Source organism: Tachyglossus aculeatus, chromosome X1, assembly GCF_015852505.1.
Source record: "Tachyglossus aculeatus isolate mTacAcu1 chromosome X1, mTacAcu1.pri, whole genome shotgun sequence".
Classification (NCBI taxonomy): domain Eukaryota; kingdom Metazoa; phylum Chordata; class Mammalia; order Monotremata; family Tachyglossidae; genus Tachyglossus; species Tachyglossus aculeatus.
The window spans coordinates 68,209,217-68,234,073 of NC_052101.1; the positions used below are offsets into that span (position 1 = coordinate 68,209,217).

The 24,857-nt window shown below is 42.8% G+C and overlaps 1 protein-coding gene across 2 annotated transcripts in view; it reads left to right on the forward strand.

The window, feature by feature from the left end:
* The window catches only part of PRICKLE2 (prickle planar cell polarity protein 2), a 282,111-nt gene that overhangs the window by 233,146 nt on the left and 24,108 nt on the right, over positions 1–24,857 (forward strand). For both annotated transcript variants that reach the window (XM_038772782.1, XM_038772783.1), the window contains 5 exons: positions 5,237–5,350; positions 7,596–7,733; positions 9,011–9,214; positions 10,829–11,015; positions 18,207–19,073. In XM_038772782.1, the coding sequence (XP_038628710.1) occupies positions 5,237–5,350; positions 7,596–7,733; positions 9,011–9,214; positions 10,829–11,015; positions 18,207–19,073 (1,510 nt within the window). The remainder of the gene's footprint in view (positions 1–5,236; positions 5,351–7,595; positions 7,734–9,010; positions 9,215–10,828; positions 11,016–18,206; positions 19,074–24,857) is intronic.

Genomic DNA, 24,857 nt, shown 5'->3' on the forward strand with positions numbered 1-24,857 from the left:
TCAGTGGGGAAAGGAGTTTCTGGAAGGGGAAAGGTGTGAGCGGTGGGTCACAAATCTGAGAGTGGAAATTGAAGTATAGTTCAAAGGTTAGCTTTTGAGGGGTGAACTGAAGTGACCAGGTAGTTAAGAGGGAGACAGCTGGGGAAAATACAATCATCTAAACTGTAAGCTCATGATGGGCAGGGAATGTGTCTACCAACTCTGTTACATTGTGCTCTCCCAAGTGCTTAGTACAGTGCTCTGCACACAGTAAGAGCTCAATAAAATACCAATGATTGCTCTGCACACAATAAGTGCTCAATAAGTATCATTGATTGAAAAATCTTAAAGTCAATAGGCTGGAGTTTAACATAAAGGGAAATGAGTAGCCATATGGGGTGTATGAGGAGGGTACCCAGAAAGGTCCTACTTCCAGCTACAGTGGCCATGTTGGAAATGGGGAAAATACCATGGAAGAGAGCTAGCAGGAGAAGTAAGTCTTGAGCAGTTTTGTCTGTCTCCTTCCATATCTCCATGCTCATGCTATCCCCACTCTCAGGCCTCCCCGTTCCTCTTTCTGCCCTTGCTGCCTTCATGCACCATTTTCCCAGCAATCTCTGAAGGTCCATGTGTCTGTCATGCCTGGTGAAGTAGAGGCTTTTTGCCTAGTGCTGAACATTTGCTTTTGTAAAATCTTCCAAACATTGTATTCCACTTCACAGATTATTGCTCAGGTGATGTACTTTTTTGCCTCAGAGAATTTTGAATCACATTCATCCTCACTTCACATCTTCTGCATCTGCTATACCTGTTCATTAGCATTTTAGCTTCAAGAAGAACTTCGTGAGAGGAAAAAGAGATGTGGAAGGAACAAGATCTGACTTCTACTTTGTGTTGTTCCTGCTCTCTCCTCCCTCTGAACTACAATGGGACTTCTACAGGATATTAAATGATAATGAAATAAGATGAACCAAAATTTGCATTTCTAAACTGGGTTAGGATTTTGTCACCCTCTTTGAGGCCATGTTTATTTCATCAGATTTTGTTTTCTCCGAATCAAAGACCTGTTTATTTTACAAGGAGTAATTTTTCCCCAACTACCTTAGGAAAATTTCTGTGCTCAGACTAAAATTCTGTCAAATGTGCAATTTCTCCTTTACAAGTACAAATTTGTTTCAAACTGGGTGAGGCAGGGCTTTGTACTCTTTTTGCACTCTGACTAAATCTCTTGCAGTCGTTCAAGACATAATGAAGCTTAGTGAAACTCCCAGAACACCTTAAATAAAGGCTCAGAGCTATTTTGTTTTCACATGCTGCTTAATTGTTTGTACAGTGACGTTAAATAATTCTACTATGCCAACACTTTGGCCAAATGGATATGTACCTTTTAATCCGAAAGATGAATGTGAAATACTTCACAATCAATTTGTATTTACCATGCATTTCTTCACATTCAGCATCATAAGAAACTCTTTGGTTAGATGAATGTGTACAAAGTAAAACTATGTTTGTCTTATTTTACTTCTTCTCTTAAAAAATGCAGAGAGGTTAGGTAATTCCATTCTGCAAAATCAGTCGAGCCACACTTACTTTGCTATGAGAATTAACAAGCAAAATTTAGGGGTTAAAATGAGCCTTGCACAGGGGTTTTGGGGTGATGCAGGGAGGTTGGGTAATTCCATTCTATGAAATCAGTTGAGCCATGCTTACTTTGCTATGAGAATTACCAAGTAAAATTTGAGGGTTAAAATGAGCTGTGCATGAAGTTTTGGGGGGTGATGCCGGCTGTAGTGCTTGACATGCCAGGAAGTATGCTAAATATTACACCTGACCGGGAGTTTGCTTTTTATTTGTTTTTGGCCTCATAGTCATTTTTTGTGAGAGAAGCCAAAGAAAATCATGTTCCTCAACTCCCCAAAACTTCCAGTTGAGTAGTTCAATTAATTTTATAGAATTGAGACCTTGAAATGTGGCTTATTCGGAAGGAGAGTAGGAGGTGTTCCTCCCCTTCCTATAACACTGCCAATCTCCTTTCTTTGAAAAGCACTGAGAGGGAAGTTTGTGGTAAATCTTGTTTATTTGATGACAAAAGGCCAAGTTGCCTTTCACCATTGTCTTGGAGTTACTGTGTGTAGTATGCCTCTCACCACAGTACTGGGCCCCTTAAACTGAGGACAATGCCATTTTCATGATTTAAATCAATCAACCACATTTATTAAGTGCTTATAACGTGTGAAGCACTGGAAAGAATGCATGGACATTGACTCAGACACTGTCTCTGACCCACAGGGGGCACATAATCTAAAAGGTGGGGGGAGGGGCAAGGTGGGAGGGGGGAGAACAGACCCAGGGGAAAAATTACAGGCTAAAAATAAAACAAAATAAAAAATAAGAGTAAAAAAAAAAATAACAGTTCGTGCCTTATCTCCTCACCGCTCCAGTCTGGATCGCCCTGTCCAAGCTGTCACAACTTTCCCAACACTCTAAGTGTTGGGAAGGCAGGCTTCTCCTCCGGGGTGTCAAGCAAGAAGGATGGGGGCAGCCCTGGCCCTCGGGCTGCCCCCATTTGACCCCGGAGCTCCAGGCCCGTGGTGCCAGGCTTCTAAATAGGTAAGAGAAACACCTTACCAGATCTTGGGATGAAGCATTTTAGAGCAGTGTCATGCATTCAGCAGTTAGTGATGGTCATTATTGGGGGGGGGGGCAGTTGCCACAAGCCCTCAAACAATTAAGCCCTACCCCCCACCTTCAGAAATCCTAATATAGGCCTATTATTGGCATTTGTTCTAGTTAAGAGGGATGTTGCTTTTTTGTTTAGTTCATTACTTTTTAAAAATTTTGCATATGTGTGTGCATATATGTATATGTACATATATATTTCATATATTGTCCTCAGCCATTCAACCAGGCATTTGTTGAGCATCTTCAAGATAGTACCTTTAGATTAGGTATTTGAGAGAATGTTAAAGAATAGACATAGTCACTGAGCTGCACTCTGATATGGACATTTAAAACTGAATGGGCCAAAACAAGGGAACCAATAAGTCTGCCTCCAGAATGAGCTTTAGAATGGCTTTAGAGTGCACCATAGTCCTTTGGAAACTGATTTGAGCCCCTGTTTAGGTTTCCATCCCTTACCAGGGAGAGTCAGAACAGAAGACAATTTCTAGTATTTGGTCTATATGTAAATAGGGACTCAGAGCTGCAAAATATGCAGCTAATATTGGATTTAGTTCCTCCCTGAGCCTCATGACTTCATGAAGCTCACTAGGTTAAAATGGATTTGAAGTGAGAGAAAAAGCAACCAGCCCAATTTTGAGGTGGTCCTTACCCTTTGAGGTCAGATTTGAAGTGGACAGCAGGGTCAGGTCATCTGCAGGTTCTGGTCAAAAGGACTTAACCCGATGCCTGGACCAAGTCCGACGGCACGGGTATAACAGCATCCAAGAAGGATTTGAGTTCTAAATAACTAAAGGAAGAAATAAAGGACTCTCGATATGGTGCATGAATCCACCATGAATAATGAATTCTTATTGAATAAACACTTCTAATGTACTACCTGTGAAATTAAGTTGATGAACTGATGTTGACCCAAGCCCTGGAGCAGTCAATCGTTATGAGTGGCATAGAACAAACTTAAATGTGAGTCCCAGAGCAGGCAGGGTATGTTAAAGCTGGCACACTTTGCGGGAGGGATGTGGATGCAGAAACAGGAAGGAAGGCCTCGTGTGCTGGCTGCCAATTGACCAGCCAAGCTTTTATATTTTCGCAATGTGAATGCTGGTAATCCACACAGTGCATTAGGAAGATAACTTGAAAGCCAGATATTTGTTTTCCAGTTTGTGCCTCCATGCCAAATACCTTGAGGGAGATATTGCAAGAGCTCTGCCACTCATAATGAAGTGATTGTCTAATGAACAGTCTGTAGATGTATGCCTCTGTTTTTATATTAAAATGATGTGTATGTATTTGTGTATAGTCCTATACATTGGCTACCAAAATAAAGATGGCTTTTTCCATTTTTTAATGTTATCTCAAAGCCTCTTTTGGAATGAGTTAATTCAGTCACTCCACTATTCCCTCAAACTGAGCTCTTGAAGTAAGACTCTATACCACAACTTGTCCTTCCCTTCATCCAGATGCTCCTGAAGGAAGGAATCCCATCTGAAGTCCTCTAAACTCAAGGGAATTGCAATTGCACTCTGTCAGAAAAATGTTGTGAATGCAAAGCATTTAGAACCACTTATTTTCCTTCAAGATTGTATCACGAAATGTCCCGTTTTATGAGACATGTATGATGCCTAAGAATTATTTCAAAGTATTTTTCCATGATGTCATCTAAGTAGCTTGGGGAGGGTTTTTTTATAGCTCTATAGCATACTTCATGTTTTGATCATTTTGTTTTCTCTTTATTTGTTGTGTATGCATTACGGTGAACTTTTTTGCTTGTCAGAGGCTACATTTAAAACCACGTATTTTCTTTCTCCTTAATTGCGGGTCCTTGGTGAGTTTCCAAATTGGTATCAGGTGTGTGTGTGTGTGTGTGTGTGTGTGTGTGTGTGTGTGTGTGTGTGTGAGAGAGAGAGAGAGAGAGAGAGAGAGAGAGAGAGAGAGACGGTACCTAAAATCATGAACACAAAATCTTTCGATGATCCCAATGTTTAATACTTTAATAATTATTTTTAATTACATACTCCGGGACGAAGAATAGGCGAAACACTCTTTCTGACAGATTGCAACTGCTGATCATCTCTATACACTGTTCAAGAAGACCTGGAGGGTTTTTAGTGTAGGTGGAGGCTGAGGGACCCAGGAACACTGTGAGTGCCAAGGAGAGGCATTAACCTTCGCTGCAGAGACAGGTGCTGACATATCCCCTTGGCCAGGGAAACATGCTAACATGTTGGAGACTAACAGGCAAAATGGTAAAGTCAAATCTAGGGGTGTTTGATTAGAAAAATTCTACTCTCAGCACTCTCCTGTACGTGTGCTAACTTCACTTTTTCAAGGAAAACTTGATGGCTTTATTTTGACCTTATGAAAGGAAGTGAATTTTGTAATGATGAAGTAGTATTTGCTTCACTTGCTTCTTAATTGACATGTTTCACTGATTCCGTGCAGAACTTTTTGAGCCATTTATTTGTTTCAAGTGATCTATTCCTTTTCTATTTGGTCATTATTTCTTAAATGTTCCAGTAAGTACAGATGTCCAAGTTAATCAGATAACCATTTCCCCTGGCTGTCTTCTTCCTTTTAGGTTCACCAGTATTATAGCTGTCTCCCAGAAGAGAAGGTGCCCTATGTAAATAGTCCCGGAGAGAAATTAAGAATAAAACAGCTTCTACACCAACTACCACCACATGACAATGAGGTAAGAGGTTAACAATGATTTAAAGTGCTTTTTCTTAGTACTTTGGGAATGATCTCATCTTAATCTAGCACAAGTAACCATGTTTAGCTCCTTCTCCAAAGAAAAATTGTGTATTTTATTATATTTATTTTTTTATTAAAACAAATGCTCCAAAACATCTTTTCAAATTCAATCTTTGCCAGACTCTAATACTTGTACCATGCTAGTATTCCAGAGGTAATCCTAACTTGGTCGACCCTCTGGGTCACCAGGGTGTATTAAAAGTAAAACTTCTTAATTCCAAAGTATTTTTGTTGAGAAAGATAAAGTGCAGTATTGATGGTGATTGTGTGCTTTTGAAATGTTTGTGATTCAACTAGAAAGTTCATGTCCAGTAATTTTTTTTTCACAGCACGCATTTTGGAAAACTTTTCATATTGAAAGATTTACTTATCTTCTTTGTTGTGCTCTGGGATGGGTTAGATAGTACATAAACTAGTTATGAATTTCTGAGCTTTAGGGACGATCTTTTATGCAAATATGCCTCCTGAGATACTGAATGAAGCTTTGTTACCTTTTTGAAATTTCAATCAGGGTTTGTCATTTCAGTCACGAAACTCAGTTGTAAGGTGAAATAGTCAATCTAATTTTTTTTTAAGAATGCTACAAACTAGGATGACTGAATATGTGGGAGTTAAGTGAGCAAACTGCTGCTCCCAAAGCCATTTTGGGGATATCGAGGAAAAATTATTAATCACCCAGAAATAGCATATCCGATCCCCCCCCCCCCACCCCCCCCACCCCCGCCAACCAAAGAGGCTGCTCTGACAGTGGGAACAATTTTCAGGTTCTTAGCACCCTATCCTCAATTTGTTGTCCCCAAAAGCTGACTTGGGATATCAGAACAAATGAGTAAAAGGGAATCAAAGCCTTGAAGAGATTTCTGCTCCAGTGATTTCCATATTGCACCCCCTTTTTTTCACCCCTTACCCACCCAAATCAGCGTTTCTACAGACAAGAAATTGTATTTTCTTTTAGAGCAGACAAACACAGGATTGTAACTTGGGGCACAGTTTGCTGATTTGGAAGTGAAAATGTGGGTTTTTACAAGCATGAAGGGTGTGCGTCCTTCAAAAATTGGTCTCTAAAATGTCTTGTGTAAACAACTGTTCTGTCATTCTCAGATGTTTTCTGTTTTCCCATTACGCCGTGCATATGGACTATTTTCTGTTGTTAATCAGAGGGTGACTTGCTTTAATATGCCTTTAATTATGTGGTTTTGAAGGGTTAACTTCATGGTTTTATATGAACAGGCACCATACAGATCTATGTTTAATAATCGTGAAGATTTTGTGTGAGCAAATTAGGCTCGCATAGAATGTTCATTTAAGAACATTCTTAAATTAAGGAGGTAATTATTGTCTATGGGCAGGCAATTATTTCAGAATAAATATTGAAGCCAATTACTACTTCACCCAAACAGGACAACTTGAATGCATTCATGGGGAAATAACTTGCCCAATTTAAAGTACTTAAACCCAACAAACCCCACCAATAATTCGGGAGCTGGGAGGAAAGGCTCTACTTAATTTCCTGCTCCTCCTTTACGTCCGGCATCTTCAAATGCTATCTCTAGAACAGTTACTGAGCCCCAAAAGTTCATTTCAATTTCATTTTCTTCAAATAGTATTAGAATGTGAGCTTTTGATCCCGGTGATATTTTTTTTAAGTTCCTTGAGCATTTTACAGTAGATTGGACGGTGTTTACCTTGGCACCGAGGGTAAAATGTGACTGCAGTCTAGTAGAAAACCTGGGAGAATGGTTAACTTCCGGAGTGATCTATCTGATGAATAAAACATTAGCCCACTTAAAACCAGTTTGGCATTTCATTTCACTGGGAAAAAAGGATGTTTCTGGACTGGCTCAGGTTTCAATCCAAAGTGTATAGCTAGGTCCTTGGAAATTGAAACTTGCTGAGTAACGAGTGGCAGCGCAACAAAGGGATTACAAAACTTTTGTATGATTATCAGCTGCAAGTAAATGGAGGATTCTCTAAGTGCAAAGCTCTCCATACTCTAATAAGCTCCAACCATCTCCATTAGATCTGATAGAGCTTCAATTGAATTAACCTTGAGCAGAGTATTATTCAAATGTGCGGGTGGTTGTTCAGTAGAAACTGGCTCACTTTGAATATGCAACAGCCTCCTCAGCAGCAGCCCTCTATTAAGGAAAGCAGTAATTCTAACAGTACTTTGTGGGTTTTAGGTTCGATACTGTAATTCATTGGACGAGGAAGAAAAGAGGGAGCTGAAACTTTTCAGCAACCAAAGAAAACGAGAGAATTTAGGCCGAGGAAATGTCAGGCCTTTCCCTGTAACAATGACTGGAGCCATTTGCGAACAGGTAAGGACAAGACAACAGAAATGCTAATAAGGGCAAGAGAGAAACCCTAAATCCTAACAGAGGAAAAAGTGGCCATATAGCTTTTTATAAAAATGAATGTATATCCTTAGTCTGTTGGAAGATGTCATCATCCTTAGATTAATTCTATCGTGGTTAGTAGTTATTACTGTTATTATGATAGCTTGATTTATCTTGAATTCATTCTGTTATATTTTTTTTTTTACTCCAGCCTCACTGTAAGGGAGGGGCAGGTATTGTTGGCCTTAATTTACAGATGAGGAAGATGAGGTACAAAGAGGTTGAGTGACTTGCTCAAGGTCACCCAGAAAATCAGAGGCAGAACCTGGACTCCTGATGCCCAGACCTGTGTTTTTCTCCCCACAGCCCCAATCCCAGGCAACACCCACCACACCTAGGCATTGCTGCCCTATCAGCATTCTGGCTCACCATTGGAACAGGTGCTGATGGGGCAGCAACAATCTGACCTTTTTAAATGGCTTTACCGGTTTGGGGTTGCCACCATCAGGTTGCTGATTTCTGTCATGGGGTATGTTTAATTTTAGGAATTGTAGGCATTCTAATAGGGGAATAAGTTGTGTATTAAGAGCTTTTACAGCTCAACTGAGGATAGTATAGGCATAGACGAGTGTGATATCAGTGAGATTTTGTGTGGCAGGGCAGCAGGACAGGGAGAGTTTCTGTCTACCTTGTGTTCCAACCTGTTCACTTCTCCTGTTGCCAAAAGCCTTACCATTCTGAAGTCGTTATTTTCCATATCTCTTCCTCCTGGGATCTCCCTTTCATCTGTCACCCCCCAGGTTTGCTTTTGATCCATGCACTAGACTGGGAATGAAATCAGACTAGGGGAGCAGAAAGGGGAAACAGTCTGGGAGTGGGGAAGGTAATATTAGTGTGGAGTTTTAGAGGGGATTATGAAGGGATAAGGAATGAAGGTGGAGCTTGCTATGGCTGAAAGAGGGAGGGAGAGGGGAAAGCAATTTAGAAGTGTAGTAAAAGGAAAAAAAAAGACCTGAAAATGTGATTTGTCATCCTTTTTTTCATTTTCCTTAGAAATGAATAATGAGTGCTGTGAATTGTGAATTCTGTTCAATACACCTTCAGTCTCATTTTTAAGTTTCCCAAGGCAAATACCTTTCAGCAGCCCGTTGTAAAGTTCAGAGAAGCAGCTCAGCTTTTAGAACTATCCCCTCCAATCTGTGCCCCTCTGGGATACTACAGAATATTAAAAGCCATCTCTCCCCTATTTCCTTTCCTAGTGCGGAGGCCAGATTAATGGAGGAGATATAGCTGTATTTGCATCCAGAGCGGGACATGGCATTTGCTGGCATCCACCATGCTTCATGTGTACAGTCTGTAATGAATTGCTGGTTGACCTTATATACTTCTACCAAGATGGGAAAATCTATTGTGGCAGACACCATGCCGAATGCCTGAAACCCCGATGTGCAGCATGCGATGAGGTGAGAGCAGCTCTAACTGATCTTCAGGGCGTAGTGGAAGTACCTGGACACCACTACCCTAGTGCAAAGATCACCTTTATGACATTCACACCAGCCTGAAGTCATTTTCATTTCTCCTGGCTCACACTGAATTCACAGGCTCCAAATTAAGAAATCTTAGTCTACACCCTCTTTTCCCTCAGTAGCAAATCTCAAATCCCAAACTCCACCCATCCTGATTGCCACGAAGTCTGGAAGCATCTCCCAGAGTCTGGTCATGGCAGGTTCTTCCCTGACTTATTGGCTTCTGCTAGGGGAGATATTTTAATTAAGCAGGTGTTGATTCTGCACTCCATCCTGGACATGAGAGCCTTGAAGGCCTCAGCCTACTCCCGACTAAAATGGAGTATGCACTTCATGAGCAGGACACAGTATGTGACAGATTGACAGATGATCAGAGGCAATCAGAGCTCTCTGATCATCCTTCAGAAAGGACACCCCAAACTCCTCTTCTAAGGTGCTGTCTTTAAATGGGGCCCTTTATAGGTGTGCTTGTTTTTTAATAGAGGAGGGAGGTGGGGTAGGAATAAAGGAAAATAAATGTTCAGTAGTATTCGGGAGGGAGAGAAGGGTTGAGAGTGAACACTGTTTTCCCCCCAACACCGTTTTTCTGGTAATCAATCAATCGTATTTATTGAGCACTTACTGTGTGCAGAGCACTGTACTAAGTTCTTGGGAAGTACAAGTTGGCAACATATAGAGACAGTCCCTACCCAACAGTGGGCTCACAGTCTAGAAGGGGTAGATTATCTGGAAGCCCAGCTGGGTGTTGCTTTTCTCTGTATCAGAATGAGAGCATCAGAAAGAAAAAAACATTGACTGACCCCTTCCATCCATCAGACATCTTAAACCCACAGTAAAGGGGAAAAATTCTGGCAGAATTGTAGTTATACAGGGAGGTGAGGCATTAGCCATTCCCAATACTGGGAGGTATGGAGGAGGCAGGTGTGGTAGAGTAACTGTTCTGTTGTGAAAAGGGAGTACTAGCAATGTCCTCTCCAACTCACTATTATACATTTCCTTTGGATGAGTGGACTAACACTGAGGTATCCCTGCCACCCCCACCTCCCAAGGAAAGCTGGTATACATAACTAGTTATGTTTTTAAGATTAATGGTAAAGATAAAGCTCTTAACCATTCCACTGGCCATATTTAATTGTGGTTTAGGAAAGGATTTTTACATAACTTTATCCTTCCTAACAACTTAGACTATTACTTAGACTGTGAGCCCCCTGAAGGAAATGGACAGTTTTTGCCACTGAAAACTCTATGCATACACTACCAGAATGATTGCATATAGAGGTGGGGCATTCTGGGAGAGATGTAACCATGGCATCGCTATGGGTCAGAGACAACTTGATGGCATAAGACAAGACTCCAGCACTTAGAGCAGTGTTTGATGCATAGTAAGGACTTAACAAATACCATTAAAAAAAAAAACATGTGAGGTTTCAATTTCCTTTCTGGTCCTTTGTCAGACAGAGTTTTGTGCAAAATTAGAATTTTCCATTCAAAATATGTTTCCATCTCTGGATGGCAGACGTTCGACGTACTTCATTTGCTTGGCTGTTTCAGATCATTTTTGCAGATGAGTGCACGGAGGCTGAAGGAAGACACTGGCATATGAAACATTTCTGCTGCTTTGAATGTGAAACAGTGCTGGGTGGGCAGAGGTACATCATGAAGGAAGGACGGCCTTACTGTTGCAACTGCTTTGAATCCTTGTACGCTGAATATTGTGACACCTGCGCCCAGCACATCGGTAAGGGTGGAGTATTCATTTATATCCCTTTGACGATAATAATAATAATTGGGGTTTTTGTTAAGCACTTACTATGTTCTAAATGATGGGGAAGATACAAGATAATCAGGTCAGACACAGTCCCTGTCCTACACAGGACTCACAGTCTAAGTGAGAGGGGGAACAGTGCCAAGTTTGATGCTTGGCACATAGTAATCACTTAACAAGTACTACAGTTATTATTTAGGAGAGGAGGGAACAAACCATCGAGTCCAACATTCACCAGCAAAATATTGGGAGTGTATCCACTGTTACAAAAGAGCAGATTCTTGCAAATGTTTTGGTTTAAAAGCAAACCACAAAACCAATTGAATACAACTAGAGATTGTTTTGAGCAGTGCACTCCCTGTGCGCCATCAGCATTGTGAAATGAAGTTGGCTAATTTAGATCGTACTATCTGTCTTCCCTTTGCAGATATCCAATTTGTTCAACTGTGCAGATCTATTGGAACTAGATCATAGTATTTCATTATGCATTCAATTTGCATTTTCTGGCACCACAGGCTATTACGGGAGATCCTTCTAAAGAGAATTGGCAGTATGGGAGTGAGCCTCTGTGGGATGTGAAATAACAGCCCGATGTTTCCACTGGTTGTGTAACTCCAGGAAGTCTGACAAAAATTGCCAAGCTTTTACTTGTAGTGAGGAGATGAAGCAATAACTGTAGTTTCTAGAGCTGTAGACTTTTTAAAATCCCCACTTGTCATTGAAGGAAAAATACATTTCATGTGTCCAAGAATAGAGGGTGGTGTTTTCGCCACTTCATCAGGAGAGGGGCTGGCATACCTGGAAAACAGTGTCAGACTGTATCCCTAGGAGTTTGTGCTGTTCAGAGCATGAGATTAATGAAAGTCAAGATCTTAATTAATTTGATTAGGAGTTTAAGGTTTTCTTTTCATAAACCTTGGCCCTGCCTTGGTCCTCAGTTGGAAGCTCTCATGGCAGTAATGGTTGCTATGGAAAGTGTTTGTTCGTCTAAATGCATTTGCTTCTGAGTTGATCCGTTGAACCACCAATAAATGCAAACCCCTCTCCGCCCCCTCTAAAAAAGGCCCAACTTTTTAGAATCAGACTATATACTTCAGAAACCTTAAGTAAGTTTTCTGCTTTCATGTGTTTCAAGTGTGTTCTGCAAGAGGCCACAAGCAAGTGTTCAGCTCCATTTAGCAATATCATCAGTCAGGATTCCATCGAGAAAGGGGAGAGAATTAGAATGTTTGAGAGGAGTTGCAAGTCTTAGCCAAAAAGTGTACTGTTGGTTTCTGAGATGTTTGGGCTCAGAGCTAAAAAATTTATATACAGGAAACCAAGGTTTGCTGTTCTTATTTCAGACATTCCTTAAGTACTCACACTGTACAAATCCCAGTGCTAAGTGTTGGGGTAAATACAAAAAAAAAAGGACATTCACGAAACTGTCCCTGGCCCACATGGGGCTCATACCCTAATTAGGGGAGGAGGGATGCAATGAGACTTTAAGGAAACCCACACTAAAACCCGTTCTTGTCAGCATTGGGGATGCTGAATACAGAGGCATGTTCCTAAAAGAAGTGTTACCCAGTGTTTTTTGCAGAATTTCACCTATGACTGAAGCCCTCAATGTGGCTGACATTGTATGTGCCAATTTTTCTACCTATTTCTATCCTTCTTTCTCTCAAGCAATATTTATTCTCCTTACCTGGTTCCCTTTATGCAAAATAGGATCAGCATTTTACAATGCAACGGGGTGGAGGTGGGGAATACCTGGCAGTGTAAAGAGCCTTAGATTTAATTGAATAGTTGGGTTAACCCCCGCCCCCCCCCCCACCTGAAACAAATGTCTGTTTTACAATAAAATATAATTTTCCTGTAACAGTAAAATGTGCAATATACATACAATGTTCAGGGATACATGATCATTATGTTTTTTTAACTGTGACCACACTATTCAAATATTCCATATTCGCACAGCAGGCCGGAACATATTCTACATCCTGCAGCAGTTGCTAGGGCAACGCAGCTTCTTCCTGCAAGTGGCAAAATAAGCAGGCCTATAAGCACATATAGACTGAAGCAGCAGTAGATATAACCACCCTCTGAAAAGAACTTAAACTTATGGAAAAGGGAAAATTAAAAAAAATGGATCAATCAAAGATGGGTCCACTTCCAGATGTTGGAGTTCAAGTGCAGGTCAGAGCATCCCCAAAAGAGGAAGTTTATCAAAGGCATTGCTAAATGATCTGAAGCCTTTTAAACCCTGTTCCTGCAAACCATGCTGTCCTTTTCCTCCTTGTGAGCCTCCTCTTCAGACTTTGTTTCCCCACCTTCTTCAAGCCCTGTCTCCCTCTGTGTTTGTCCAATGCCAAGTAGTTCAGGAACCCTCCCTGCTTCTATTCCTTCTCTGTTTCAAGAAGCAGCCTGGAACTAGCAGCCCTTGAGAACAGAGTTTCTGCATCTTGTGAGGTCAAGCCGGTAGCTTTTTATTGACCAGCAGGACCACAGTTGTTCTCTAGATCTCAGTGCTGCTTCTGTCTTTTCATGTTTACTCTTTTTCAACCACTTTGCACCTGAAGAAGTCTCAGCTACATAGTGAGTGGGAGCAGTTATCAACACCAAAAGCTGTACGGAACAGGAAGAGGTAGTGGGAGAATGACCTGACTGCCTCTGGCAGAAGAAATTACATCCTCATAATAATATTAGTGGTATTTAAGTGCTTACTACATGCCAAGCACTGTTCTAAGCGCTGGGGTAGATACCAGATAATCAGGTCAAACATAGTCCCTGTCCCATATGGGGCTCACATTCTAAGTAAGAGGGGAAAAGATATGGAATCCCCATCTTACAGATAAAGAAAATGAGGCATAGAGAAGTTAAGTGACTTGCCCAAGGTCACACACAGAGAGGGTCACAGCAAGTTGGGAAGCTGGAATTAGAACCCCCCGTTTTCTGACGCCCAGACCCATGTTTTTTCTACTAGGCCATGCTGCTTCTACATGGGGGAGGAAAATCAACAAGCACACTAGCCAACAGATGTAGGCATTGGTCAGCTATCTGTTCCCAGTTTAAAAGAGTATTGCTTTATGCTTTGCGAAAAGATGATTCGTGTGGCTATTTCAGTAGTGGATTCATTCATTTAATCGTATTTATTCAGCGCTAACTGTGTGCAGAGCACTGTACTAAACACTTGGAAAGTACAATTCAACAACGAATAGACACAATCCCTGCCCACAACAGGCTCACAGTCTAGAATGGGGGAGACAGACATCAAAACAAGTAAACAGGCATCAATAGCATCAATATAAATAAATAGAATTATAGATATATACACATCATTAATAAAATAAATAGAATTATAAACATGTACATATTTACACACAAGTACTGTGGAGAAGTGGGGGGAGGTAGAGCAGAGGGAGGGAGTGGGGACGATGGGGAGGGAAGGGGGAGCAGAGGGAGGGAGTGGGGACAATGGGGAGGGGAGGGGGAACAGAGGAAAAGGGGGGCTTAGACCAGGAAGGCCTCCTGGAGGAGGTGAGCTTTTAGTAGGCCTTTGAATGAGGGATGTGTGCTAATTTGGCAGATTTGGGGAGGGAGTACAGAGGTATGATGTGGGCCAGGGGTCGACGGCAGGACTGGTGAGAACTAGGCACAGTGAGAAGGTTAGCACCACAGGAGCGGAGTGTGTGGGCTGGGCTGTAGAAGGCGAGAAGGGAGGTGAGGTAGGAGGGGGCAAGGTGATGGAGAGATTTGAACCCAATAGTGAGGAGTTTTTGCTCTGTTTTAGGTCCTGGTGACCTATATGTAGTAGTCCGTGAAAGAAGTTTCTTTGTAAACCAAACTTTTCAGATATCCAGTAGAAGTAGACAGGGTTTTCTTCCAAAAGTGTCCCCAGATCAGCACAGCAAGGCCTTGGGGATCAACTTTAGTTCAATGTTGATGAAACTACTTCTTGGCCTCCTATGTGTTGGTCATCAGGCATCAAAGGATCCTATGTTAAGATGAACTCTCAATAGTGCTAATAGGTAGGAGCGTTCTTTGGTTTGAAGTACCTACTACAGTTCCTTGGGTTCTTAATAAATATTTAATTTGGTGCCAGACACATCTCCCCTCCAAAAGGCCAAAATAAAGACAGAGGGTATAGGTTAGCTGGAAGATCTATGTCTCTCCCTTCCTCCCTTGTCCTCTCCCGTCCTCCCCAAAGGAGTAGAGGAAGGATGTGGGGTAAGATTTGGAAATGTTGTGACCTTGTGCTTTATTCTAAGAAGAATGAGGAGGGACACTACTTATCTCCCCACAGTTCAAAGTGACTTGTTTGCAGCAAGAAGGGCATGGAGAGGCAACCCGAATTTATGATCCTGGGGAGGGAATGGGAATGAAGGCCTCCAAAGGGGGAGGGGACCCCTTTGCTCAGATGTGATTCATCAAAGGGGTGTCCACCTCCCATGGAAATGTCCTTTCAGCCTTGCACTCTTCCCCTAACCCCTGGCTCATAAATTAGAAAGACCGCCTTCATTTGTTAAAGAAACAAGCTAATGAAAAAAGCAGCTAAAAATTGCTTCTGGAAGTGCTGTCTGACCTTGCTTTGTTGACAGTGTACTCCACCTGGTTCTCCTCTTACCTCTCTGGCCGCTCCGTCTCCATCGCATTTGCTGGCTCTTTTCCCAATTTTTATCCCCTAACTGTAGGCATCTCATGAGGCTCTGTGCTGGGCTCCTCACTTTTCTTGCTCTACACTCACTCTCTTGTGAAGCTCATCTCCTTACACAGATTCAGTTACCACATCTGTGCCGATGTCTTCCACATCTTCCCCAGAGGCCCCAACCTTTCTCTGGCTAGTCACACTTGCCTTTCCCCTTGCCTCAGGACACCTCTACATGGATGTTCTGCCAACACCTCAAACTTAAAAGTCTAAAACAACTCCTCCTTTTCTCTTCTAAAGCATACCTCCTTCCAACATCCCCGTCTCTGTCAACAACAACACCATCCACCTAGTCCCAGAAGGCTGGTGTCTTCTTGGACTCTTTTGTGACTTTTAGTTCTTACATGTCGCTAAATCCTGCCGATTGTATTTCCATAACACTTCCCGCCTCTGCCCCTTCTCCACCCAAATGACCATCACACTGTTCAAGCTCTCGTTATTTCACAAGACTCCACCCTGGTCTCCCCTGTCAGCCTATACACTACACACTGCTACCCAGAACATTTTCTTAAGATGTCCTTCACTCCTCAAAATACACCCAATGGCTACCAATTTCCCCCCACACCATGCAGAACTACTTTACCATTGGCTGCAAGACTCTCCTCCAGCTTTCTTCATCTTTCCCCCTCTAGTCTGTAAGCTCCTTGTGGGCAGGACTTGTCTCTATCTACTCAGCTGTACAGTGCCAAGTGCTTAGTATGGTTCTCTGTGCATAGTTAAGTGCTCAATAAATATGATTGATTGTTGTACTCTCCTAAGCACTTAGTACAGTGCTCTTCACACAGTAAGTGCTCAATGGATACCGTTTATCGACTGATATTTCAAATCTCTCTCTTCACCCATTTTTGCTCCAGGTCACCCCTTTTGCTCCACACAAGCTCACCTTATAACTCTACCTCATTCTCAACTTTTCCCTTGTTCACCTCATTTTCCTTTCTGTCCTCCCCACTTCAAATCCTGCAGGCCACAGCCCTCTAAGAACCCTTCCCCAATTAATTCCCATGACCCCAAACCACATTAACCCATCAGCCACCCTTAGCACTATGTATTTATACCCAAGCTCAATGCTTATACATCGTATTTTGATATCTAGATTCGTGGTATACAATTGTTCTATATGTTATTGATTTATCCATTCCATCCCACCATACTCTTGCTACTATCCGTTGTCTTTGCTTTTCTGCTATTGGTAAATAGTCGGTGTCTACCCATCTCCCTCTGTACATGGTGATCTCCTTGAGGATAAGGATTTTTTTTTTCTTCTATGGTATTCTTTCAAGCATTTAGTCCAGTTCTTGGCAGACAATATGGACACAATAAATGCCACTGAGTGGTTGAGCAAAGGGCTTGTGTTGAAATGTTTCTTCTCTGCTTCCTATTCTGCTTATGTGCTCTGTGTTTCTTTCTCTTTAAGTTCAGCTCGAAACCAACCCCTTTCTTGAAGTTTTTTCCAACTGAGTAGTTATTCACCTCACCCCAATATAGCAAGTCTGATACCCAAGGAATTAGTGGTATTTATTGGGCACTTACTGTGTGTGCAGAGCACTGTACTAACCATTTGGGAAAGTATAATAAAGTTGGTAGATATGATCCTAGCCCAAAAGGAGCTTACATTCTAGAGGGGCAGACAGACATCAAAATAAATTGCAGATAGGGGAAATAGCAGAGTGTAAGGATACATACAGAAATGTATGTATGTAGGCCTGAGTGTGGGGTGAATATCAAGTGCTTAGGGGTTATAGATCCAAGTGCATAAGTGACACAAAAGGGAGAGTAAGTAGGGGAAATGAGGATTTAATCAGGGAAGACCTCTTGGACATGTCTATATTTCTAGTCTGTCTTCAGAGGTGGTGATCTTCTCTACATCCCATAAAATTCCCCTGGGAACTGGCACAGACTTCAGTTGTGAGCGAGTTCTCAGCCATCATCATTTGATAGGGATGTTGGTGGGAAAAGCCAACTTCTCCCTCTAGAGAGTGCTAAGCAGACAAGCACTACTCCAGGGAGAGTGAAACAGTAATAATGATAATAGTAATTTTGATATTTACGTGCTTACTATGTCCCAAGCACTGTAATAAGCACTGGGATGCTACAAGATATTCAGTTTAGACACTGTCTCACGTGGGGCTCACGGTCTAAGCAGGAGGGCAAACAGACATTAAATCCCCATTTTACAGATGAGGAAACTGAGGCACAGAGAAGGTGAGTTGCCCAAGGTTGCTCAGCAGGCAAGTGGCAGAGTGGAGATTAGAACCTAGGGCTTCTGACTCCCAGGCCTGGGCTCTTTCCACAAGGCCACATTCCTCCTCTAAGAGAAATAAAGACAGCGGATGAGGGTTTGTTAGGTAAACAGAAATTTAGGAATTATGCTTTGCGGTCATTCTTTTACTGGCTTTTTAACCTATTCTATCTTCAGGCACCTTTTACTTCAGATCCTGTCAGAGTACTTATGTTTTCTCCATATTTGTTCTCCCTAGGCATTGACCAGGGCCAGATGACTTATGATGGCCAACACTGGCATGCGACCGAAACCTGTTTCTGCTGCGCTCATTGCAAGAAATCTTTGCTCGGGTGCCCTTTCCTACCAAAACAAGGTCAGATCTTCTGCTCCAGAGCCTGCAGTGCAGGAGAGGATCCCAATGGCTCTGACTCATCCGATTCAGCATTCCAGAATGCCAGGGCCAAAGAATCCCGGCGCAGTGCCAAGATTGGCAAGAACAAAGGCAAAGCAGAGGAGGCCATGCTCAACCCATGTGGCCAGCTGCAGGTGACATCCAATCGCCTCTCAGCTGATGTGGATCCACTGTCACTGCAGATGGATTTGCTCAGCCTGTCAAGCCAGACACCCAGCCTCAACAGGGAGCACATATGGAGAAGCCGAGATGAGCTTTACCATTACGGCAATAAAATGGAACAAAGTCAGTCGCAGAGCCCCTTGCAGCTCCTCAGCCAGTGTAACATCAGAACGTCCTATAGCCCCGGGCAGGTGGCAGGGGCTCAGCCAGATTTATGGGGAAAACATTTTGGTAATCCAAAGAGAAGCTCATCTTTGGCTTTGAAAGGGCATAGTGGTAGCTTCATTAAGGAATGCAGGGAAGATTATTACCCAGGAAGACTTAGATCCCAGGACAGCTATAGTGATATGTCCAATCAGAGCTTTAATGAGGCAAGAGGCAGTATTAAAGTCCCAAAATATGATGAAGAAGAGGGGGAAAGTGGCATGCCGACTCAGCAGTGTCGAACCAGACACCCTATCAATGCACTTAAATTCACTGAGGATCTGACTCCTACTGAACAAACCCCCCGGGGCTCAATGGAGTCGCTGGCCCTTTCCAATGCAACAGGTAAGCTGCTTATCCTGGTAACACTTAACGTGGTGTTAAGTGTTACCACTGCTGGGCTTGAGGATCTCAGCTCCGACTTTATTCTGCAGTCTCATGAAGAACAGACTTGGAGTCCTGCAGACTGGTGTAGAAGAGGAAAGGTGAGTCGGGTGACTGAAAAGTAGCACTGTTGTCTCCTCCATCCTCCTTCCCTCTCCCTAAAGCTTGGATCAGTTTCCCGACTCCTAAACTCCTCTGTCTGGAGTCTGGGAGTGTGTGGTAGAATTCCATTGTTGGGCAGGGAAAGTGTAGCCGAGCTAGAATCGAAATCAATCTTTGCATACTCCTTCCCCAAAAGTTCTCCTGAGGTATGTTGTGCACATAAACGTAGTGGATAGGGCACACGCCTGGGAGGCAGAAGGTCATTGGTTCTAATCCCGGTTCTGCTACGTTTCTGCTGTGTGACCTTGGGCAAGTCACTTCACTTCTCTGTGCCTCAGTTACCTCATCTATAAAATGGGGATTGAGACTGTGAGCCCTATGTGGGACAAGGGACTGTGTCCAACCTGATTTGCTTGAATCCACCCCAACGTTTAGTACAGTGCCTGGCTCATAGTAAGTGCTTAACAGATACTATAATTATTATTATTGTTTTTATAAGGTACCAGCACATATCACATGATGCCTGTCAGTGTGTTTGGTGCAGAGCACAGTGGGAAAGCTACTCATACATTCTCTGAATGAAGTTGAGTTGTAAGGCTTTCTCCTATTGATTTTTTTTAATGGTATTTTTTAGGCACTTATTATGTGCTGGGCACCTTACTAAGCGCTGGGGTAGATAGAAGATAATCAGGTTGTCCTACATGGGACCCACAATCTCAATCCCCATTTTACAGATGAGATAATAAGGGCACAGAGAAGTTGAGTGACCTGCCCAAGGTCACACAGCAGGCAAACTGGGATTAGAACCTAGGTCCTCTGACTCCCAGGCTTATGCTCTTACTCTGCTTCTCGATTGATTGATTGATGAAAGATGCTAAATTATTACCCAGGAATGTGGCTTCTGCATTTGGAAGATACTGAAGAAGGCCAGTCAGGTAGAACAATAATTGTTGAGCACTGGAATAGATATGAGATACTCAGATCAGGGGTAGTTTCTGCCCCACCTGGATTCACAATCTATCAGGGAAGGAGAGCAGGTATATTATCCTCAGTTTTACAGATGAGGAAACTAAGGCCCCAAGAGGTTGACTTGCTCAAGGTCATACAGCACACCAGTAGCAGAGCTGGAACTAGAACCCAGATCTCTGACTCCCAGACCCGTGATATTTTCACTAGACCAAGCTGCCTCATTATTGTTGTGCAACAAGAAAGGGATAGGAGGATTCTTTAGCTGACCTTTTTCCTGACTTTCCAGAGACTCAGGTAATCAATCAATCAATCAATCGTATTTATTGAGCACTTACTGTGTGCAGAGCACTGTACGAAGCACTTGGGAAGTACAAGTTGGCAACACATAGAGACGGTCCCTACCCAACAGTGGGCTCACAGTCTAGAAGGGGGAGACAGAGAACAAAACAAAACATATTAACAAAATAAAATAAATAGAATAGATATGTACAAGTAAAATAAATGGAGTAATAAATACGTACAAACATATATACAGGTGCTGTGGGGAAGGGAAGGAGGTAAGGTGGGGGGAATGGGGAGAGGGAGGAGGGGGAGAGGAAGGAGGGGGAGAGGAAGGAGGGGGCTCAGTCTGGGGAGGCCTCCTGGAGGAGTTGAGCTCTCAGTAGGGCCTTGAAGGGAGGAAGAGAGCTACCTTGGTGGATGTGGGGAGGGGGGGCATTCCAGGCCAGGGGGATGACGTGGGCTGGGGATCGACGGTGGGACAGGCGAGAACGAGGCACGGTGAGGAGATTAGCAGCAGAGGAGCGGAGGATGCGGGCTGGACTGTAGAAGGAGAGAAGGGAAGTGAGGTAGGAGGGGGCGAGGTGATGGAGAGCCTTGAAGCCGAGGGTGAGGAGTTTCTGCCTGATGCATAGGTTGATTGGTAGCCACTGGAGATTTTTGAGGAGAGGAGTAACATGCCCAGAGCATTTCTGGACAAAGACAATCCGGGCAGCGGATTGAAGTATGGATTGAAGTGGGGAGAGACAAGAGGATGGGAGATCATTGAGCAGGCTGATACAGTAGTCCAGACGGGATAGGATGAGAGCTTAAACGAGCAGGGTAGCGGTTTGGATGGAGAGGAAAGGGCGGATCTTGGCAATGTTGCGGAGCTGAGACCAGCAGGTTTTGGTGACGGCTTGGATGTGAGGGGTGAACAAGAGAGCGGAGTCGAGGATGACACCAAGTTTGCGGGCTTGTGAGACGGGAAGGATGGTAGTGCCGTCAACAGTGATGGGAAAGTCAGGGAGAGGGCAGGGTTTGGGAGGGAAGACAAGGAATTCAGTCTTGGACATGTTGAGTTTTAGATGGCGGGCAGACATCCAGATGGAGATGTCCTGAAGGCAGGAGGAGATGTGAGCCTGGAGGGAGGGGGAGAGAGCAGGGGCAAAGATGTAGATTTGGGTGTCATTGGCATAGAGATGATAGTTGAAGCCGTGGGAGCGAATGAGGTCACCAAGGGAGTGAGTGTACATGGAGAACAGAAGGGGACCAAGAACTGAACATTGAGGAACCCCCACAGTAAGGGGATGGGAGGGGGAGGAGGAGCCTGCAAAAGAGACTGAGAATGAACGACCGGAGAGATAAGAGGAGAACCAGGAGAGGACGGAGTCAGTGAAGCCAAGGTCGGATAGCGTGTTGAGGAGAAGGGGGTCGTCCACAGTGTCGAAGGCAGCTGAGAGGTCGAGGAGGATTAGGATAGAGTATGAGCCATTGGATTTGGCAAGCAGGAGGTCATTGGTGACCTTTGAGAGGGCAGTTTCCATGGAATGTAGGGGATGGAAGCCAGACTGGAGGGGTTCGAGGAGAGAGTTGGTGTTGAGAAATTCGAGGCAGCGCGTGTAGATGACTCGGTCAAGGAGTTTGGAAAGGAATGGTAGGAGGCAGAAGGGGCGATAACTAGAAGGTGAGGTGGGGTCACGAGAGAGTTTTTTTAGGATGGGAGAGACATGGGCATGTTTGAAGGCAGAGGGGAAGGAACCAGTGGAGAGTGAGCGTTAAAGATGGAAGTTGAGGGGAGAAGGGTTGGAGCGAGAGATTTCATGAGATGAGAGGGAATGGGGTCAGAAGCACAGGTGGCCGGAGTAGCACTTGAGAGGAGGGAGGAGAGCTCCTCTGAGGATACTGCTGGGAAGGATGGGAGAGTAGTGGAGAGTGTTGAGAGCTGGGGGGTTGGAGAAGGGGGGTGGGGAGTGGCTTTGGGGAGGTCAGACCTGATGGATTTAATTTTATTAATGAAGTAGGAGGCCAAATCGTTGCAGGTGAGGGAAGGAGGAGGGGGAGGAACTGGGGGCCTGAGAAGGGAGTTGAATGTATGGAAGAGCTGACCAACCAAATCCAACCAAATCCAAAACCAAAGAGGTAACCAAATCCTAAAGGATGGGTCAAGTGATCATATGGCCAGAGACTGTGTGACCTTGGGCAAGGTCATTTCAATGCACTAATCATCAGTTTCTCATTCTGTAACCTGGACATAACCCTAGCACAACAATTGGAGAAAATTCAAAAAGCATGGTGAAAAGAACTGAAATCACAGAAAGGACAGTGCTTTGAGTTAATAAGCAGGTAATATTTATTAGCCCAGTCCTCCCCCACCTCAATCAGTTGTTAGGCAATATGGAAGGAATATTAACTCTTTTGGACCCCTTTGGAGCTGTTTTGCTCTCACATGGTGGAGAAGGAGGTATTTGATGACCATTTATGTTTTGGGGGGCTTTTCATTTGTCATACCAGGTTGAATGTGTCTGTTTGGAATCTGGCATTTAGGATCATGGAGCACTTCCAATATGGAGCATTTTCATGAAAATACATCCACCTTATATATGTATATTTAAGAAAATGTTGTCCTGGTTTCTCCCTCTCCACAAATGGTTAATGGTTTATTCCTATAATTTATCTATCTACAGATTTTTCTTCCTTCTCTCACAAAATACCCATAATTCTTTGGTTTTGTATTTTTGTTCATTTTAAAATATGCTTCAGGGCTCTCTTACTTTTCATTACCAGCTGCCTATCCACTGAGTGATAAGCACGATGACAATCCAGTAGTGATAAGCTTGAGAGATGGAAAGAAAAGCATGGCTTAAAAAAAAAACAACTTTCATTTGATTCCTCTGTGGACTTGTACCAGACGGTGGTGTGGGAGAAAGATTGGGGATAATATTCTGAAAGTGACTTTTTAATTACAGTTATTGTAACATACTAAGTATAATCTTTGTTGTCATATGTGCTCCCCCAAACTACATCTCACTGAACATATTTTAAATGCTTTTAATGAACAAAATGAATCTTTTCCCTGTTGACCCTCACCACCCATTTTTATTTTTGATATTGTTAGAAAACTCAGTGGAGCTTAGAGAAATTAAATTGAAATTCAATGATATTTACAGAATTTTTAAAGCCTGTGTGCCTTTAAATTTTGGTAACCACAAGCTATGAGAAACAACTAGGAGCCTGAAAGGCTTAGTTGAAAATACCTTGATCCTTCCTTAGAAGCCAGGTGTATTAACTGTAATGGTTGTGGGGGGGTGAGGGTGTGGGGGAGGGGTGTGTGTGTGTACAGTAATTTCCATTACTAAATGGATGGAGAGAGGGCTTAACATGTGTCTCTTCTCAGTAATCCTTTCCCTAAAACATCCGAAAACCTGGCTAGCAACAGTTCATTAGCTGTAGATGTTTGAATTGCCTTCTGTTTTCCAGTTCTCTTTTTCAGCAAGTTTTGTTTAGAACTGGTTGTTTACAGGCCTGCCTTCTTGGAAAACCACTTCATATACATTCATGAATTTAGTCAGTAACTAATTGCCATTAAATTCCACTGATTCCTGTTGCAAATGTATACTATTGTTAACCCTTATTGTTCCAAACCCTTAGCTAAAGAGTGCTTCGAACGGGGAATTTCTCTTGAATTCCAGGCTCAGACAGTTTTTACCAAGGAGAGGTTTGTGTCTGCCTAGTAAATATGAGAATGCTATTTTGAATTTACTCCCATCCAAAATGTCAAGAATGTTTTCTGCGGTTGTATCCTCCAGAACAAGTTATGGATTTTGATTCTGCTTTTCTAAGGAGGTTTGCTAGTGCTATATCTTTAGTTAATCTGATTTCAGATGGATTCTAAACATAAACTATGTAAGTGTGATACTGTATTCACACATATTAGCAGCAGGAAAGGTTTCATTGATGTTACTGTGAACAGTCTGGGAAAAAAATCTGAAAAGAGGGGTAAAGGAAAAGGGATCTGTGGTGCATTTTTGTGGTGTACACACACATTCATATCAGCCCATCTTGACAGCGTGAACTTTATTGTGCAACATTGAGTCCTATTATTGCTGTAGATTATTTTTCAGGATGTGCTAGCAAAGTAAAAAAAAAATGTTGAGTGACAGTTTTAGGATTTGAAATAATAACCTGAAATGTCCCAACTCAGCTCAACATTTTTGAAATTATGATTTTAATATTCATAATGCAAAACATTTTTATATTTAATTTTATTAAAGTACATTTTTGGTATTCTTTTGCTTGGCTTGGCTAATTGCCATTAACCCAAATTCTTTGTTTAAATAGTTTGTTAAAAACCCATACTCAGCTGGCATATTGTTTCTTTCAAAGCTAAGCCTCAAAAATCCACATCAATTAACC